This window comes from Bos indicus x Bos taurus, chromosome 8 (assembly GCF_003369695.1).
Source record: "Bos indicus x Bos taurus breed Angus x Brahman F1 hybrid chromosome 8, Bos_hybrid_MaternalHap_v2.0, whole genome shotgun sequence".
Lineage (NCBI taxonomy): Eukaryota > Metazoa > Chordata > Mammalia > Artiodactyla > Bovidae > Bos > Bos indicus x Bos taurus.
The window spans coordinates 1,243,235-1,260,014 of NC_040083.1; the positions used below are offsets into that span (position 1 = coordinate 1,243,235).

A 16,780-nucleotide genomic window follows, 5' to 3' on the forward strand; every position below is an offset into this window, starting at 1 on the left:
TATGTTTGAATCTAAATTCCCCAATCCACGCAAATTTTGGTGCTCAAGATACAAAAGCAATCAAGGGCTAGTCTGTGGCTACAACTTTGAGGGGATCTCTGGTCCTTTTCTCTTCTCTTCTGGCAGTCCCTGAGTTTGGGGGTCTCCTTGAGCTTTCTGGAGCCTCACCTTGACATGGAATTTCCTACAGGATCCTCCAACATGATGGATACTTGGCCTTACTTTTGCCCCTTTAATCTATGAGTCTGATCTACCCAAGAGTTAGGCACTGGACATATACTCCAGTCAGAAGTGCCCACTTTTTCTTAAATATTGTACTCATCTCTGGGTTGAGGCTTTCTTCAAAGTGCCAGCCTTTCAATTCATCATCTTACCTCACCTGTTTTCAAGTGTATATGAAACACACACATACATAAGCAGTCTTGAAAGATCCATCAATAAAGTTATAAAGGGTAGAGTACATGCTAATTTATGGATAAAAAGCCAACTTTATTTAGTTTTTTTGAATCAGTTCAGTTCAGTCGCTCAGCTGTGTCTGACTCTTTGGGACCCCATGGACTGCAGCATGCCAGGCTTCCCTGTCCATCACCAACTCCAGGAGTTCGCTCAAACTCTTGTTCATTGAGTAGATGATGCCATCCAACCATCTCATCCTCTGTCATCCCCGTCTCCTCCTGCCTTCAATCTTTCCCAGCATCAAGGTCTTTTCCAATAAGTCAGTTCTTCCCATCAGGTAGGTAAAGTACTGCAGCTTCAGCTTCGCCATCAGACCTTCCAACGAATATTCAGGACCGATTTCCTTAAGGACGGACTGGTTGGATCTCCTTGCAGTCCAAGAGTCTTCTCCAACACACAGTTCAAAAGCATCAATTCTTCAGCACTCAGTTTTCTTCATGGTACAACTCTCACACCTATACAGGACTACTGGAAAAACCATGGTTTTGACTATACAGACCTTTGCTGTCTAGGGTGGTCATAGCTTTTCTTCCAAGGAGCAAGCATCTTTTCATTTCATGGCTGCAGTCACCATCTGCAGTGATCATGAAGCCCAAGAAAATAAAGTTTATCACTGTTTCCATTGTTTTCCCATCTATTTGCCATGAAGTGATGGGATCGGATGCTATGATCTTCGTTTTCTGAATGTTGAATTTTAAGCCAAGTTTTTCACTTTCCTCTTTCACTTTCCTTAAGAGGCTCTTTACTTTCTCTTCACTTTATGCCATAAGGGTGGTGTCATCTGCATATCTGAGGTTACTGATTATTTTTCCCAGCATTCTTGATTCCAGCTTCTGCTTCATCCACCCTGGCATTTCGCATGAGGTATTCTGCATTTAAGTTAAATAAGCAAGGTGACAATATACAGCCTCGACGTACTCCTTTCCCAATGTGGAACCAATCCTTTGTTCCACGTCCAGTTCTAACCATTGCTTCTTGACCTGAATACAGGTTTCACAGGAGGCAGGTAAGGTAGTCTGAATTCCCATCTCTTTAAAAACTTTCCAGTTTGTTGTGATCCACAAGTCAAAGGCTTTAGCATAGTCAATGAAGCAGAAGTAGATGTTTTTCTGGCATTCTCTTGCTTTTTCTATGATCCAGTGGATGTTGGCATTTTGATCTCTGGTTCCTCTGCCTTTTCTAAATCCAGCTTGAACATCTGGAAGTTCTTGGCTCACATATTGTTGAAGCCTGGCTTGGAGAATTTTGAGCATTACTTTGCTAGTGAGATGGGGAAACAGTGGAAACAGTGTCAGACTCTATTTTGGGGGGCTCCAAAATCACTGCAGATGGTGACTGCAGCCATGAAATTAAAAGACACTTACTCCTTGGAAGGAAAGTTATGACCAACCTAGATAGCATATTCAAAAGCAGAGACATTATTTTGCCAACAAACGTCCGTCTAATCAAGGTTATGGTTTTTCCAGTGGTCATGTATGGATGTGAGAGTTGGACTGTAAAGAAAGCTGAGCACCGAAGAATTGATGCTTTTGAACTGTGGTGTTGGAGAAGACTCTTGAGAGTCCCTCAGTCTGAGGGAGATCCAACCAGTCCATTCTAAAGGACATCAGTCCTGGGTGTTCTTTGGAAGGACTGATGCTAAAGCTGAAACTCCAGTACTTTGGCCACCTCATGCGAAGAGTTGACTCATTGGAAAAGACTCTGATGCTGGGAGGGATTGGGGGCAGGAGGAGAAGGGGACGACAGAGGATGAGATGGCTGGATGGCATCACCAACTCAATGGACATGAGTTTGGGTGAACTCTGGGAGCTGGTGATGGATAGGGAGGCCTGGCCTGCTGAAATTCATGGGGTCGCAAAGAGTTGGGACACGACTTAGCGACTGAACTGAACTGAACTGAGATGCATGCATGTGATTCTTTTAAACAGAGAGGTAAATTAGAATAGTGTGCTATTCCCAGAAACAGGACATTTCCATAGAGTTCTTTTATGTATTAATGCTAAGTATACTGCTTCCTACTGAATCTATTTCTTTTCACTCTTGAGAGGAGATAAATTTTAAAAGAATGTGTAACTAACAGCACAGGGTAAAGACAAGAAATGATCTGACTGTAGCCATCTATATAAGTGAATTTATTCATGTGACAATGCAGTGCCCTTGGATGTGAAATGCAGGTAACAGTAAATTATTCTGATGGCTATTGCTTGCTCTATCATTCTATGAATCTACAGATGCTTCAAGACTTCTATACCACCTACAGCAGACCATACTTAACAATAAAAACCCTCTTTCCCACTGGTACAGACATTTCTGTAATAACAGCCTATATCCACTCACTACCAACTGACTGAAGATGCCACATACCCTATTCTTTATTCCTATAGATGACATCTTTTGAAACATGCCGAAACAACTCTTTCTACTGTGTTATACTGCCACTTGCTTTTCGAGGTTAGGTTAAGAATGTAAAACTACTCATGCACAAATCATTCTCATCATTCATGACTGTAGAGAATTAAAGTACAGAATTCAGATATTCTTCTATTGAAAAAAAAAAAGGAAATTTTTGGTAAAATGATTGAGAATTGTAAGTTCTTTGTAAAAGCACCCTATTGAATATAGTGTTAATAAATAAAAGACACCAAGAGTGTACTTCAGGTTGATAATAAAAATTTAATAGTAACATCATAAAATAAACAAACATATAAAAATCAAATATTTAGTTCTGGATGTTAGAAATAATATACATAATAAATTCAGCAGAGTACTGATAGTGCTGCAAGATAAGATTTTATGGTTCAAATTACATATTATGTCAATCAGACTGTTTTGTTCTCAGGGTTTCCAATATGCTGCTTTTATTACAAAAAGCATCTGAACTTCAGACATCTCTAATGATGTATTACCTGGCATACTGCCACTGAAGCTGTGTGACCACTGTCTTAATGATCTAACTAAATCTCCTCATAATGTAATTAAAAGAGGTGAACATTTCCCCACTTTGGAATACTAGTTACCAAAACTGTCACAGTGTTAAAGTAAAAATGATTCCTTTCTCCTTTTGCATTTCAATTAAAAAGCACATGCATGAGAGAAAGTTGAAAACAAAAAGGGCAACTTTATGCTATACGCTAGGTCAGTGCTCAAGTCCACAGACTAAGTTTAAAGGTAAACTTCCTGGTTCTGGTCCTTAAGTAAAAATGGAACTAATGAGCCAACTTCGTAATTATCAGGAAATACATGTTAGCTATTCTTTCATAATCAAATCTTTCAATGATTTCTAAGACTCTTTTGGTATCCTGTTTTGGTTGAGCTAGTTCAGGAGACACACTGGTTGAAAAAGGATTGAGAAGACATGTTTTAAGGTTGGACGGTCCATCTTTGAAAAATAAAGATTTAAATATAGCCCTTGAAAAGGTTATTTAACCCAGAATTGCTGGACATGACAAGTAGACAGAAAAAAAGAGTTATGTTTAAATGCATAAATAAAAAACTGTTGGTAGGTTTTTCAAAACAGAAGTAATTCTCCCAACTCAAAGACATCTGCTGAAAGTCGAAGTTACTCTGCTACATGATTCATCTTCTTCAAAGCCATTGAGTCAAGTCAGAATCACTGTGTCTTAAAACTTTGGTTGGATGACTTACATATTCTGTAAGAAGTAACTGTAACTCAACAAACAAAATAGATATAAAACTAGAATCTTAATTGAAAAATGGCATGTTTCTCCATCATTTTCATATAGTCAGCATGCCCATCTGAAATCTAATATTTCATTTGTAAACACTGCTACATTTCCCACTGAAGCTTGTTATTCTGATGAACCAAAATTTAAATGCTTTCATTCAGTTGATAGTTAATGAAAGTTCTGAGGATTATTCATCATTATCTGTAGAAAAAGGAAAAAAATTTAACTCACTCGCTGAAAATCAAGCTCTATGTATTTACTTGGTAAAAAAGTCATTATTTGGTCACGCTAAAGAAAAACAGCCTTAATGTATGGAATTTTTATTATAATATCACACACTCCTTATAAAACATGCAAACAATATAATAAAGAATTAAGTGGGAAGCAAAAATCATCTATAAGCCAAAGACAACCAAGGCTAATAATTTTATATAAAACTTTCCAGACTGCTTTACTATGCATACGCAAATACGCTTAAAAAAATTAAACAATGCAGTTGTGAGACACAACTTTTTGCCTTTAAAACATGTAATGGATGGAAAGATGGATAAATAAGGGATAAAGGAAGATTATAAAATGCTAATGGCAGAATCTAGGTGGTGGACATATGTGAGGTAACTGTAAAACTGTTTCAATGTTTTCGTATCATAAAAATTTTACAATAAAGCATTGAAAAAGAATAAATTATGGGTAAGTTCCATGACAGTTTCAATGGCTGTGTAGTATTTTTTGGATATAGTGTATTTAAATTAACCATTTATGTTTAAAGACATTGTGGTTATCTCCAGTTTTTCATTAGCCTAAAAAACACTAAGGAATAAATTAAACAGACTGCTTAATTTAACCTGAAGGATGAAGAGTCTGAATATGAACAGAACTAGTTTGATACTCTCCACAGATTCACTCAAATGCAATCATTTTTCTGGCCTCATGCCATTAACTTCCATATGCCATATGGAAAGGGCCCCACGAGATCCAAATATTGTAAAAGTTACTGAGCATGCTTTCAGTCTATTATAGGACTGTTTCATAAAATGGAGTTCATGATCTCAAATAAGTCAAGAATATACAAGTGTCAGATAATGTTTATATTTTCATTTTGATAAAAAATAATTATTTATATATAGAAAAAAACCACATGTTCCATAACAGTAATTCACAATGGACAGACATTTTCAAAGACTAAGACGAGTTTTTCACTGAGGTCTACGGACTTAGATTCTTGGAGTCTGAAAAAGTATTTTCCTTTTTAGAGGACTTCACATGTTACTTCAGTTGGAGGAACACTATCATAGTTTGCTCTTTTCAAGAATCACTGGACATTTTTCCTTGTTTCAATTCCAGGAAACACTGTCCTCTGAGTAACTGACACATTTTGTCTCAAGTAATTAATTAGGCTAATTAATTAGGTTTCCTGCTTTGCCACCAAGATCAGCACCAAACTGGTGCTGATTATTATTTTCCCAAATTGTAGAGATTCTTTGACTATGAGTTCGTGTTCCTACTTCAACTTGGCTTAATATTATATTGCTTGCACTCATTTGCCTAATATGTTGACTTTTCCAAACACTTGTTTTTAACTTAATTTCATCTTCTCTATGTATGTATGTGTATATATGTATATATATGTATGTATACACAGTGTACTATATATAATGTAGTCAAACCTTTTTTGGCTGAACAAGATAGAATATAAATAAATCTTATGAAAATTTCTATGGCCAAATTAAGCATCAACATTTTAAATCCTCAACTTCTGTCTACAAATCATACCTTTAAAGTAACAATATTAATTTTGAAAAATATTTTTAGAAATGAATTCTTGTCCAAAATGGGCTTCCCTTGTGGCTCAGCTGGTAAAGAATCTGCCCGCAATGCAGGAAACCTGGGTTTGATCCCTGGGTTAGGAAGATTCCCTGGAGAAGGGAAAGGCTTCCCACTGTATAGTACATGGGGTCGTAAAGAGTTGGACATGACTGAGCTACTTTCACTTTCACTTTCTTGTTCAAAATATTCAGAATCAGTTTTTAAACTCACTATAAAAGTTAGGTTCATTATTGCATGGTAAGATACTTAAAACAAAAAGATCACATATTATTTATCTTGATTACCTACTTTATTTACTAAACTTGATTCCAAGTAACTTTAAGCTTTTCTCAAAAAAACTGAAAGCTCTCAGAATGGATGTGTATCAAGAAAGACAATCAAAAGAATATGGTATATAAGATGTCAGGGAATTTATGAAAGAGAAGTTTCAAGATATTTTGTGTAATGAAGTATCTTCATTAGAATAAGTCTGTATCTCTGCTTCGAAGACAGTAAATATTTATTTGGATAAGTACGTTCTTGTATTTTTTCCCCAAAGTGGTATTATTGTCCACTGACTTCTTTTTTTTAATAAAGAAGAGATCCCTTAAATTTCCATTGACAGGTTCCATAGCAATCACTGTTCGTATAAAACATGATTCTGTTTGTGCCTGTCTATCTGTGATAATTCTTAACTACTACATAATCAGGCACACAAGTAGCATGAACTATTTATTATAAAGGAAGTTGGTTTACATTCAATTGGTTCCTTGCCACTAATGGCCTGAACGTCTCCCTGGCAGTTACTCTGTGGGCTTTTGAAGAAAAGTAATGAAAATGCAGTGGGTTTTAAAGCTGTAAGACTACTTACTGTACCTGAAAGATTTTCTAGTTTTGATTTAACAATAACCATTGGAATTTTAACAAGACTTTTACCTCCATTAAAGTAATTCAAGAAAGATTTTTTGCTGAGCTTATAGTCAATGTAAATAAGTCTACATAATTATAAAGTCTCTCCCAAAATAAAATACTCTTGAATTCCGATTTTAGCAAACTTAATTTTTCATGAGTCCAAATACCACATATTTCAATAAAATCCTACCTCTGAAATATGTCATCTGAGCACTCCTCTGAACATGCAGTCCAGGTTCTCACCTCCTCATGCCCAAATACCTCTACCATTTCCATCAAGTGCTCCTTCCCATCTCGCTGCAGCTGGCAACACATGGCACCATGGCCAGACTTCTCACCACAAAGTGCTTCTTCCAATACATTGTCCTTTCACTTCTAAATCCTTCACTGGTTTCATCCATGTGTCTTAAACATGTCACACTGTCTCATCACAAAGACTAATTTTCCACAGGAAGCTCCTAGTATGGTCAGTCTATCCTAACACAGTAATCGCTGTTTTGTTCTTTTCCCCACAAGTCACATTCTCTACGTCTCTTTTCATTTCTCCCGATCCAACCTCCCTTCTCTAGCCCCTACTGCACAGAAAACATTTCAGGATGAGCATTTTATGTATGGCTTTACACCTTCTTTCCTATGTCTTTTTCCTAAGGAAATGGTACACAACATGTAAGTAGACCATGCCCTTCACTGGCCACAAAAATGAAGTGCCAGGCACCCAGGAGCCTCCATAAACACTCTAAAACATCATCACAGTGGAAGAGATGGGAAGTCATGCTCCATCTGATAGCAAATGAAACTAATTTGAGACAAAATAAATCACTTCCTGTTACATGACCAGCTTGTCATAGAATCGGGACTATAACTCTGGTCTCTAGATTCAATGCTTAGTGCTCTGCCATGACCAAGTGAATGAGAAAAAATATTCTTTAATAACTTTTAATAAAGTCAACACATTCTGAGTGATTCTACAAGTAAATATTTTTGAAATATAAAGACGGTTTACACTCAAATCATGATAGATGAACTGCAGTTACTGTCAACAGAAGACATTACATTTGGTACTATTTAGGAGAAATTTTACATATGTGTCTAAAAATTTAATTCCACCTCCTTGATAAGAAAGTATTCTAATTTCCAGAGCTGTCCAAAAAGGAGGCTTTTTAAAAATCTCAATTCAAACGTTACTTGCAAATTATTGACTTAAAAAACAAGCCAATAAAAGTTTATCCCAGAATCCAAGTAACTGTATCCTTATACAGTTAATTGCTTAAAAGTACTAGATATTAATATAATTCCAATACATATTTCACAAAATACATGTGATATAATCTAATCAGTTTACATTTGTCATTTCATTTTTTGCACATTTATTTAAAATATAAAGATGTGAGGAAATCTTACCTTCTTGATAGGCTCCATCTGCCATGACTAAATGAAGAATCTTGGCATAAAGATGCTGATGTTCATTTCCCAAAATATTCTGAACTATTGTTGAACAAATCTCAATATTTTCATCTTCATCTTCATGAACAGCCTATACCAAATTTCCAAATATAAATATTTGAATGTTAACCTTCTCTAATTGGAGGCTTTATTATTTCTAGTAAGTCTACTGATCAATAAAAATCACTGCCATTTCACTACTAATTCAAACACAGAAGATTTCAAAATTACACTAAATGTTTTAGCTGACATTTTACTTGCCTTTATTTTTTCATAAACCTCAAAGAACTTTTCGAAGCCTATTTCCTGTTCCAGGTGAAGCCTCAGTTCCTCTAAATGATTAAAGACACTATCGTATTCACATTCACTAGTTATCTCCCCATCACTGTTATCTAAAAAACATAAATAAAAAGAAGACATTTCATGATTTAAAAGACTGAATAAAATAATTCTTGCCATGACTGATTCTACTCCCGTGATTGGGATAGACTACTTGTACTTTCAATATAAAGTTTCTGTCACTATAATACTTGTCGTGTATATAGTTAACCAACATATGTATATATAAATGTCTTAATAACAATGATACTTTAGAAATGTTTTCTTTCACAGACATTAGCAGTAAATCAGATTAAGAATAAAAACATTCTAAGAGATGTCAGCTACTTGAGTTTTTAAAAAAAGGAAAAAGCATACCCATATATTCTATACTGAGGCAACTAATCCTAACTACTATTTTTAAAAACTTGATATTAAATATGGGGCAAAACATGAAAGAGCATGCAGATGACCTAAGATACATATCATAAAACTTGGAAGACATCTAAAAAGGATTATAAGTGCTTTATAAGTTTTATCTCATGTACATGCTCAACCAAAGTAATCTGAAAAATTATAATAAAAGAAAACTTAATACAATATTATTCCTTTTCACATTATCTCTTCTTCTCAAATAAATCACTGTTTAAATACACAATTTTTCAGTGCATCTTAGGGTCAATGATATGAATAAGGAATGTTTTCAAATCAAAAACAAAGTATCAAGGCTTTAAAAACTGCGTTTAGTTTAATCCTGCTGGTTGAGCACTATATGTGGAAGCCCTTTGTAAAACACAAACAGCTAAGAAAATTAAGTTACCATTTTTATTACCGGGAAAATAAATCAAGAAGTGAAGGATAACAGGATAAAAATGCTTCAAAAAAGCATTTCCATACTTTGTTGTTGTTATTGTTTAGTCACTAACTCATGTCCAGTTCTTTGCAACCCCATGGACTATAATAGCCCACCAGGCTCCTCTGTCAATGGGGTTTCCCAGGCAAGAATACTGGAGTGGGTTACCATTTCCTTCTCCAGGGGATCTTCCTGACCCAGGGCTGGAACCCACGTCTCCTCCACTGGCAGGTGGGTTCCTTACCACTGAGCCATATTTTAGTGGAAAAGAAATGGAGCAACGATGCATGCACACTGTGAGAAAGACAGTGAACAAAAGTCAGGGATGCAGAGCAGAGTCAGCCTTATTCAAGGCTGGAAGTGGCTCATGTCAGAGGTCAGAGAGAGACACTCTGTTCGACGTCAGGGCCACCACGCACCCGAGTGCCACTCCTCATTGAGGGCGCTCTCGCTGCTGGGGTTGTCGTCCTCCTCGCCCGCGTCCGTGCCGTTGGCGGCCTGCTCGGCGTCATCACTGGTCTTCAAGCCCGACTCCTCCTCTTCGCTGTAGTCCTCCCCTGGCTGCTCCTGGAGCAGCTGCTCCATGGAGGCTTGGAGCTCCTGTAAGTCTGTGTCAGCCTCTTCAAACACACTGTAATTTAAAAACTACAATATCACCAAAACTTTTCTTTATTCTGAAATTCTACTTCAATTCAATATGCACACACTCCTTTCCACTTAAAATACTCGTGATCTGGAAAACACCTATTAGTAGTATTTAACAAAGGAAATAAGTATTCACACAACTGATAAATAAAGTATACAACACATGTTCTGGAATACATAAGCCAAAAGATGGCTTATATAAAGCTGTCCTGATTCATCAAAGAGAATCATGTAACTATCAACATTATTAATTCCTTAAGTTTTAAAAAATGTTTCAACATTTAAGGGCCAGACTAAATATTCTATTTTCATATAGTTTTAAAGGTTAGCAAAATCTTGGTGTGGATGTATGACAGCTATGCACCAACCTCACTGGGGTGGAGGTGAGAGGGTCGTGCCCTCTTTTACTTTCATTCAATTACAAATGTGGAAATGAACTGATTTACACAAGTAATACCGTACATTCATATAATGCCTTAATTTCTAAAGCAGTTTATCCTATTATTTAAATTTTATCCACACAAAACTCACTTTAGAAACATGAGAACTATTAATCAAGGTGCTCAAGTGACTTGTCAAAGCCAGACTGTCAATAAAAGACAAATACGAGACTTAGTGCTAGGCCTTCTGCTCACTTCTTCAAGATCCCAGAAGCACTCAGCAGCTCCATTCCTGAGGAGCTGCTCTCTCTCCTTGAGGCGAGCAAATGGAAAAACCTGTAGATTAAGAGTTAATTCGAGTACTAGATGCATGAATTCCTCTGAAAGAAGAGGGACCCATATTGAGGATTTCAACTTGCAGAAAAGCAATATTAAACAGAACACAAGACTGATGAAAGCCTTTCTTAAAGTTTAGACTCTAATGAAATAAACAAGTATTTACTGAAGAACTAAAATAATATTATTATGAGACCTTATACAAAACTTTCATTAATAGAAAAATAATTTTTAATGCAGAAATATCTTTATTTTGTACTTATGTGTACAAACACCTATACTTTGACATTGCAGCAGCTACAGAAAAGCAAATGTCATGATCTCATCAGAATGAGGAAGAGAGAGAGTGTCTAATCTTTTGGATCACCCTTCTCAGAGCATTTAGCTTAGCATTTCATTATCATACTAACATATCACGCAAATCTGCTAGGTACCACTGCAGTCCAAGGGACTCTCAAGAGTCAATTCTTCGGTACTCAGCTTTCTTTATGGTCCAACTCTCACACCCATACATGACTACTGGAAAAACCATAGCTTTGACTAGACAGACCTTTGTTTGCAAAGTAATGCCTCTGCTTTTTAATATGCTGACTAGGTGGGCCTTAGAAAGCATCACTATGAACAAAGCTAGTGGAGGTGATGGAATTCCAGTTGAGCTATTTCAAATCCTGAAAGATGATGCTGTGAAAGTGCTGCACTCAATATGCCAGCAAATTTGGAAAACTCAGCAGTGGCCACAGGACTGGAAAAGGTCAGTTTTCATTCCAATCCCAAAGAAAGGCAATGCCAAAGAATGCTCAAACTACTGCACAATTGCACTCATCTCACACGCTAGTAAAGTAATGCTCAAAATTCTCCAAGCCAGGCTTCAGCAATACATGAACCGTGAACTTCCAGATGTTCAAGCTGGTTTTAGAAAAGGCAGAGGAACCAGAGATCAAATTGCCAACATCCTCTGGATCATCAAAAAAGCAAGACAGTTCCAGAAAAACATCTGTTCTGCTTTAAAAAGCTTTCTGCTTTTTAAAAGCCTTTGACTATGTGGATCACAATAAACTGTGGAAAATTCTTCCAGAGATGGGAATACCAGACCACCTGACCTGCCTCTTAAGAAACCTATACGCAGGTCAGGAAGCAACAGTTAGAACTGGACATGGAACAACAGACTGGTTCCAAATAGGAAAAGGAGTACGTCAAGGCTGTATATTGTCACCCTGCTTATTTAACTTATATGCAGAGTACATCATGAGAAACACTGGGCTGGAGGAAGCACAAGCTGGAATCAAGATTGCTGGGAGAAATATCAATAACCTCAGATTTGCAGATGACACCACCCTTATGGCACAAAGTGAAAAGGAGCTGAAGAGCCTCTTGATGAAGGTGAAAGAGGAGAGTGAAAAAGTTGGCTTAAAGCTAAACATTCGGAAAACTAAGATCATGGCATCTGGTCCCATCACTTCATGGGAAATAGATGGGGAAACAGTAGAAACAGTGTCAGACTTTGTTTTCTTGGGCTCCAAAATCACTGAAGATGGTGACTGCAGCCATGAAATTAAAAGACGCTTACTCCTTGGAAGGAAAGCTATGACCAACTTAGATAGCATATTCAAAAGCAGAGACACTGCTCTGCCAACAAAGTTCCGTCTAGTCAAGGCTATGGTTTTTCCAGTGGTCATGTATGGATGTGAGAGTTGGACTGTGAAGAAGGCTGAGTGCCGAAGAATTGATGCTTTTGAACTGGGGTGTTAGAGAAGACTCTTGAGAGTCCCTTGGACTGCTAGGAGATCCAACCAGTCCATTCTAAAGGAGATCAGCCCTGGGTGTTCTTTGGAAGGAATGATGCTAAAGCTGCAACTCCAGTACTTTGGCCACCTCATGCGAAGAGTTGACTCACTGGAAAAGACTCTGATGCTGGGAGGGATTGGGGGCAGGAGGAGAAGGGGATGACAGAGGATGAGATGGCTGGATGGCATCACTGACTCTATGGACGTGAGTCTGAGTGAACTCCCAGACTTGGTGATGGACAGGGAGGCCTGGCGTGCTGCGATTCATGGGGTCGCAAAAAGTCGGACACAACTGAGCGACTGAACTGAACTAGGTTGGTCACAGCTTTTCTTCCAAGGAGCAAGTATTTTTTCATTTCATGGCTGCAGTCATCATCTGCAGTGATTTTGGAGCCCAGGAAAATAAAGTTTGTCACTGTTTCCACTGTTTCCCCATCTATTTCCCATGAAGTGATGGGACCGGATGCCATGATCTTCGTTTTTTGAATGTTGAATTTTAAGCCAACTTTTCCCTTTTAATAAGAAGATTAAGATCTTTTATGATATGAGCACTGAAAAAACTGTCTTGGGGACTTTAAAATCTGGTCCTGAATTTTCGTTTTAGTAGATTTTTTGGATAAATGACCATATAAAGTTTGGATCAAGAAATATGTTTCCCAAAGAAAAATGTCAAGTGAAATTTCCCTATATATATGGAGTAACTTTCTTGGAAAAAACTTAGTTTTCAAATTTTCAAAATAATATTAAAAGCTTCGAACTTTGAAAATAAAATTATCAACCAGTAATTAAAAGAATATCCGCAAATAAGCTATAGCTACTCAGATAGAAATTGATTACTTACAAAAATTTTTTGGAAAAATACTGTTACCCAGGATTTTGTCAACCACAGAGGTGCTGAAATGTTGCCCTGTTCTCCAACTGGCTTAAAAATACAACATAAAGTGCTTAATGAGCAACCATAGCCAAGCAGAAGCAAAGATAAAAAGGTGACTTTTCTTCCAAATTTTGAGGGTACCAGCTAAAATCTACAGAACTCTATATGAAAAAAAGTCAACTTTTGTTTTTTGCTTGCTATGTTGCATGGCTTGTGGGATCTTAGTTTCCAACCAGGGATTAAACCTGGGCCCCTGGCAGTAAAAACATGGAGTACTAACCACTGGACCACCAAGGAATTCAAAAGTCAACCTTGAAAGATAAAGTCTGGTTAGAAATTTAAAAACTAACAGGGAAGCCTTAAGAAAAACAAAAACAGAAAACAAAATGCATCAGATACAGTGGTCTTGGCTCAAGAATTATAGGGAGAAAAATTGTGAGACTGATACCAAGCTTTCAATCAGATCAAAACATACATTCTTTCTATGGAAAGGCAGAGGTAAAAAGGAGAAACTGAAATTCCATGGGATCACAAAGAGTCGGACACGACTGAGTGACTGAACTGAACTGGCCTGAAATTTCAAAAGATCAAAAAATAAATAATAAAAACAGTAACATTTGGCAACCTACTTTCCTGATGACTTGAATACACTTCTCAATTTCTCTGGTTTTATTTCCCCAAAAGGTCAGCAGCATGTGTCAGATGCTGAGCAGGCTGACCGGCATCAGGGGAGGTGAAGGGTGTTACTGTCTAAGCACTGCCAGTTCCTGCCGCTTTTAGAAGTGTTGGTTAAATTTTCCTCCAGGCTTAAGTAAGATTCATCAGGAATCAATAAGGAGGGAATTTTGTGAAAGCAATTAAGTTACATGTAGAACTCACATGGGAGTATGTGTGTGTGTATGCACACACACACACACACACACACACACCCCTATTCCACCTGCTAACTCCCCACTGCTGTGGATTGGAGTCACACCCAGCAGAGATGTGTGGACCGAGCTTTCTGGCATCTCCCTGGGGAAGAGCAGTGAGCGCTTTCCAGTTTCCCACTGCAGTCCCTGCACCATGTGGCCTCACACTACAAACAGTCATCACCTTATTGACATTCACTCAGTGAAGCACCAGCCATGTCAAGCATTGTGATGGGTGCTCAGGGGCCAATAACACAGAGAACTTCCTGGTAGTCCAGTGGCTAAGAATCCACTACCAGTGCAGGTGACATGGGTTCAATCCCTGGTCCAGGAAGATCCCATATGCTGTGAAGCAACGAAGCCCATGAGTCACAACTAATGAAACCATGTCCCTAGAGGCCATTTCCATAATAAGAGAAGCCACTAAAATGAGAAGTACTCACACCTCAATGAAGAGTAGCCCCTGCTTGCTACAACTAGAGAAAGCCCACGTGCAGCAACAAAGACCCAGCAAAGGCAAAAATTAATTAATAAAATTAAAATTAATAATTAAAATTAATAAATAAAAAATAAAACTAAAAAGAATAAAAATGGCAGAGAATACAATGGTGACCATGTCCTTACATTCCTCAAGTGAAGTTAAGCTACAGTATTTAGAGGCAGACACACATAACAAAGTTTACATCACTGTACTTTAAATACGTTGTAAAAAGTTAAAGGAGTAGTGAAAGGTCAGCTACAGATCATGCTTGAAAAGTGTGGCGGAGTCACCCTGTCTAGAACATGTGTACACTCAGAAATCCTGTTAGAGTTGGTATCTAAAGGCAATTGTGCTCACATGTCCTCAGAGTCCGACGGCCCTTCCTTAACATGCTCATCTTCCATTTCAAGATTGTCCTGACGTCCATCTCCCACAGTGGGGACATCCATCAGTGTTCTGAACAGTTTGGAGAGGTCTGGAAGTGAACATGTCCGCAACATCTGAAAAAAAGCAACAGATTTCTTATTAGGAGTGAGACAGTAAGAAAATTAAAATGAGAGGAAAAAATTAGAAAACTGGAGCTAGTAATAATTTTGTTATATATATATGTATCAACCACCCGTTTAGAGCTAAAAGCTTCTCAGTCTAGGCTGAGAATCTACTTCTCTTAAACTTTAGACCAGTATTTTATCAAAGATGAAACTAAGCCTGTGAGTGAGTTCTGCTTGGGTTTCTCTGAGAAGTGGCCTTTACAAGTCACAGAGGGTCTTTATCTGGGGAGCACACGTGGAGTGGAGCTGGAGCTGGGTCAGGACTTTCTCACTCACTGCTCTCCATCCCTCTGCCATGGCATGTCTGCTGATTCTTCCTTTCACTTTCTGAAAAGTACACTGTCCAAGATGCTCTGTGTGCTTTTGTCCAAACTGGCTAAGCACCATCCCACACAAACTGGTTACCCTTTCTATTACTTTATCTTACTGGTCAACACTGATTAAATCAGAGGCCTTCAATTAGAGCAAAGAAATTCCCACTATTGCCTCCCTGAGCAATGGACTGAGAGTGGTAGGTACCCTTCCCACCAGAAAAGACGGCTGGAAAGACAGGCACTTGATGTTCACGCTGAGAAGCACCAGGAGCAACGGGGTGAAGAGGAACTGAGCACACTGAGATGAGAAAGAACAGCACAGTGGAGGTACTTAAAATGTGAATTAGTGCTGCACACAGCCAGAATAATAGGAATAGCCCCTGTCCAGCACTCTCAACAATCAGAGTGAAGGACAGACAGGGCTATGATACACACATCTAGAGAAGTCAGTCTCAGGGCTGGGTCAACCCTACAGGAATCTGTAAGACCTGAAACATGACTGTTAAGGCCCAGATAAGATTCAAACACCAGATGGGAGACTGTGCAGAACACACAATGTTAACTGAGTAAGAAAAGGTATGTACTTGGCCAAATCTACTGGTACAAACTGCTTTTGATAATAAAAAAGAATAGATTTCTATTATTTGAAGATAATTTACATATTACAGCACACAAGAGGAAAAAAATGGTTATATGGTACAAGATGGTACAGATACATACTGCCTGGTTAAAGTATTTAACAATGGTACTGTCAGCAGAATTTACACTTGACTTCTTTGTTCTTCTAATGGTTTGAGCCACGTATATTAGAAACCCAGAGGCTGCAAAACATGCAGCCAGTAACAGTTTACCCAGATACATGCTGATCAATAAAAACAAACAGCATATATGCATTATATATTTAAATACAAGGGGACCACACAAAGGGATACAGTATTTTTTTAGCTGAAATAAATTTTAGCCCTGGTAAAATCACCTCAATTCTAGTTTCCTTCATTAAAATAAACTTCATTAAATAAACTTCATAGCC

At 37.7% G+C, this 16,780-nt stretch overlaps 1 protein-coding gene across 4 annotated transcripts in view; it reads right to left on the reverse strand.

The window, feature by feature from the left end:
• Positions 1-3,109: 3,109 nt before the first annotated feature.
• Positions 3,110-16,780, reverse strand: part of NEK1 (NIMA related kinase 1) — a 133,845-nt gene continuing 120,174 nt past the window's right edge. For all 4 annotated transcript variants that reach the window (XM_027548929.1, XM_027548930.1, XM_027548931.1 and 1 more), the window contains 5 exons: positions 15,243-15,385; positions 9,894-10,105; positions 8,565-8,695; positions 8,262-8,394; positions 3,110-4,343 (listed from right to left, as the gene is read on the reverse strand). In XM_027548929.1, coding sequence (XP_027404730.1) covers positions 4,330-4,343; positions 8,262-8,394; positions 8,565-8,695; positions 9,894-10,105; positions 15,243-15,385 — 633 coding nt within the window. In that variant the 3' untranslated portion in view covers positions 3,110-4,329. The remainder of the gene's footprint in view (positions 4,344-8,261; positions 8,395-8,564; positions 8,696-9,893; positions 10,106-15,242; positions 15,386-16,780) is intronic.